The following is a 3,084-nucleotide window of genomic DNA, read 5'->3' on the forward strand; positions in this document are numbered from 1 at the left end:
CTCGCCACTCCCCATCTTGAAGTTGAGTCAACACCGCACCCAAACCGTGTGGACCTGCATCGGCAATGATTCGTGTATTGCAGTCCCCTCTGAAGTATGCAAGTGTGCTGGCCCCTGCAGCAAGCTCTTTTAGCTTCTGAAACGACCTTTCCTGTGCTTCACCCCAAACGAAAGGCTCATTCTTCCTCAGGAGACTCCTAAGCGGCTCTGCTTCTTGCGCGAAGTTGGGGAGACATTATGCAGAATACTGCACCAGCTGAACGAATGATCTGACCTCTGCAGCATCTTTCGGAGGACTTGCATTCATAATGGCAGCTACTTTCTTTTCACTGGGCGTAACACCTTGGCTGCTCAGATCATCACCGTAAAAGGTTAGCTTGGGAAGGCGAAACTGACATTTCGTTCCATTCAGAGTTAATCCTTTTTCTCCCAACCGCTTTAAAACAGTATGCAAATTCCTGTCGTGCTCTTCAATACCACAACCATGTACAATCAGATCATCTGCCAAGTTAGCCACACCCTTACACCCCTGCAAAACATCAGCAACTATTTTCTGGTACTTTTCGGGCGCTGATGTTATTCCAAACATCAAACGTTTGTATCGGTACAAGCCACGGTGTGTAACAAATGTTGTAATATCGCGCGATTTTTCATCCAGTTCCACTTGATGAAAACCCCATTTCAGATCAAGTTTTGAGAACACAGTTGAACCATTAAGATCCTATAACACTTCCTCAAGCGTGGGGATGGGGTGTCTCTCCCTCTCTATTGCCATATTCGCCCTGCGCATGTCCACACAAATCCGGATATCACCGTCTGCCTTTGGGACCACAACCAATGGCGACACCCATTCAGTAGGTTTGTGTGACACCTCTTCGATGATGTCCTTGGCTAACAACTCGTCCAACTTCTCGTCAACCTTGCTTCTCAGTCCAAATGGTAGCCTCCGTACCGGTTGTGCGACAGGTGTGACATCATCTCTTACATGAAGCTTCAGCTGGAAATCCCTCAGCTTCCCAACCCCTGTGAAAACTTCTGCGTACTTCTCACGAATATCAGCACCATTGCCCTCTGTCTTTAACGAAAATATTTCTTCTTTCATGGGACCAACCCTCAACACTCCCAATTTCTCCGCTGTGCTCTTTCCCAGTAGAGATCTGCCTGGACCCTTAACAACTGTGAATTCATCAACACACGTCTTGCCATTGGCTCCGCACACAATTTCAGACACAAATGTTCCAATCACTTCAAAAGGCTCCTTTTGACCATAGGCAAGCAACTTTTTGCTTGATTTCTTGGAATCACACTGTACACTCTCTTTCTTCATTGCTTCCCAGGTCGTCTGATCAATTACATTGCACGAAGCGCCAGAATCAATAAGTACTGCACGTAACACAACTCCTCCAACCTTCAAATCAACTTCGCTACCACCTACAAACTCACCAGCTCCCACTGCAAACGCATAGTAATTTTGGGCACCAGTAGCTGAATTTTCTGACACTTGATATGCTCTGCCCCTGGAGGCTTTCCTTTTCTCAGAATCTTGAGAAGGAGCTTTGCGTTCCTTCGTTTTGCAACAAATAGCAAAATGCCCAACCTCCCCACACGAATTACACTTTTGGTTGCGAGCTTGACAATTCCGATCACGTGCGATGTGGTCACTGTAATTACAACGGAAACATCTCATCACCTTTGCACCCTGACAACCACCAGAATGTTTACCAGACTTATTTCCTCTACCTCTGCCTTGAGCGGTCTCTTTACCTTTCCCCGTATTTTGAGGTCTGCCGAACGAGACAGCATTCACCTGGCCTGACAAGCTTAACTGATCCATGGCCTTGACCTGCATATTTACTGCCTCATGTACACGAGCTAGGTCTTGCAAATCCTTCAGGGTTGCGTTTGATTTTTCCAGGAACTTACGGCGGAGTCTGGAGTCCCTGCACCTCTCAATAAGCTGATCCCTTATCGCTTCATCAACTTTTTCAAACTCGCAGGTGATCGCTTTCTGTCGCAGCCGACAAACGAACTGATCAACCGACTCACCCGAAGTTTGCTCCATTTGCCTAAACTGATGCCTTTCGAACGGAACATTCAACTGGGGCGAAAAAAAACCATCCAGCAACACCATACTCTCAGCGAAAGATACGATATCCGTTCCGGGCACTAACGTGTAGTAGAGTTCCTGCAAGTTCAATCCTCCGGTATGTAACAGCAACGCGGTTTTCTGTTCATCCTTCGTTATCCCTTTAGCCACCAAATACAAATTAAATGAGCGCTTCCACAACTTCCAACGAACGGCGAGAGTGTTCGGGTCTTCCTTCGGGTTGAAGGGAGGAAGACTGGCCACATCAAGAAGAGGAACAAACGCGGTAACTGGCTGTGTTTGTGTTGTCGAAGGTGTACTCGAAGTCGAAGGTGCACTGCTTGTTATTATCCTCCTGACAAAATTCTCAGATCCTCTAAGTAAATGACGCCCAAAATATCCCCTACCTCACAAAACGAATCGAATCCTCGTCGCCAATGTAAAGATTGCGCACCGATGGCCAACGAATCACACAGATTGAACTAAACACAACAGTAAACTTTACTTCACTTACACGCCATGACACACAAAAGAGCATGGTTTCACATTTCCCATGAGTCTAAGTAAGCGCGCGATTTCTATAAACTTCCGGTATGAAAACTAGAGTTATTTCCGGTTAAAAGGTTATCAATACATTACAACTCTCAAAGCAATGCCCAGCACGAGCCGCTGTATGCTACAACTGTAAGAAAAAAGGACACTGGTCTAAAGCTTGCAGAAACTCTCGTCAAGTAAGTGAAGTAAAAGGCGGAGAAGACGACTCAGATTCAAACTTCATGGGTGAAGTAACCCTGATAGACACAGTCGAAACGGGATCAAGGCCGGGTATGGACAGCCAGCATACAGATAGCGAAAGAACAGATCGTATTCAAACTCTACAGTAGAGCAGACGTCACTGTCTTGCCAGAGAGTACATATCACAAGCTTCAAGTGGAACCAGAGCTACAAAGTACAAACAAATTACTGCTCGGTCCTTGCAACTATGAGATAAAATGCCT

At 46.2% G+C, this 3,084-nt stretch overlaps 1 protein-coding gene across 1 annotated transcript; it reads right to left on the bottom strand.

Moving 5' to 3' along the window:
- Positions 1 to 721: 721 nt before the first annotated feature.
- Positions 722 to 2,062, bottom strand: LOC138020367 (uncharacterized). Its single transcript, XM_068867368.1, has one exon. The coding sequence runs from the start codon at positions 2,060 to 2,062 to the stop codon at positions 722 to 724; it is 1,341 nt and encodes a 446-aa protein (XP_068723469.1).
- Positions 2,063 to 3,084: the final 1,022 nt, after the last annotated feature.

The sequence above is a fragment of the Montipora capricornis genome, chromosome 10 (assembly GCF_036669925.1).
Source record: "Montipora capricornis isolate CH-2021 chromosome 10, ASM3666992v2, whole genome shotgun sequence".
Lineage (NCBI taxonomy): Eukaryota > Metazoa > Cnidaria > Anthozoa > Scleractinia > Acroporidae > Montipora > Montipora capricornis.

What these genes read in the sequence shown, in the direction of transcription:
- LOC138020367 (XM_068867368.1), bottom strand. Translation starts at nt 2,062, where the DNA reads ATGGAGCAAACTTCGGGTGAGTCGGTTGATCAGTTCGTTTGTCGGCTG.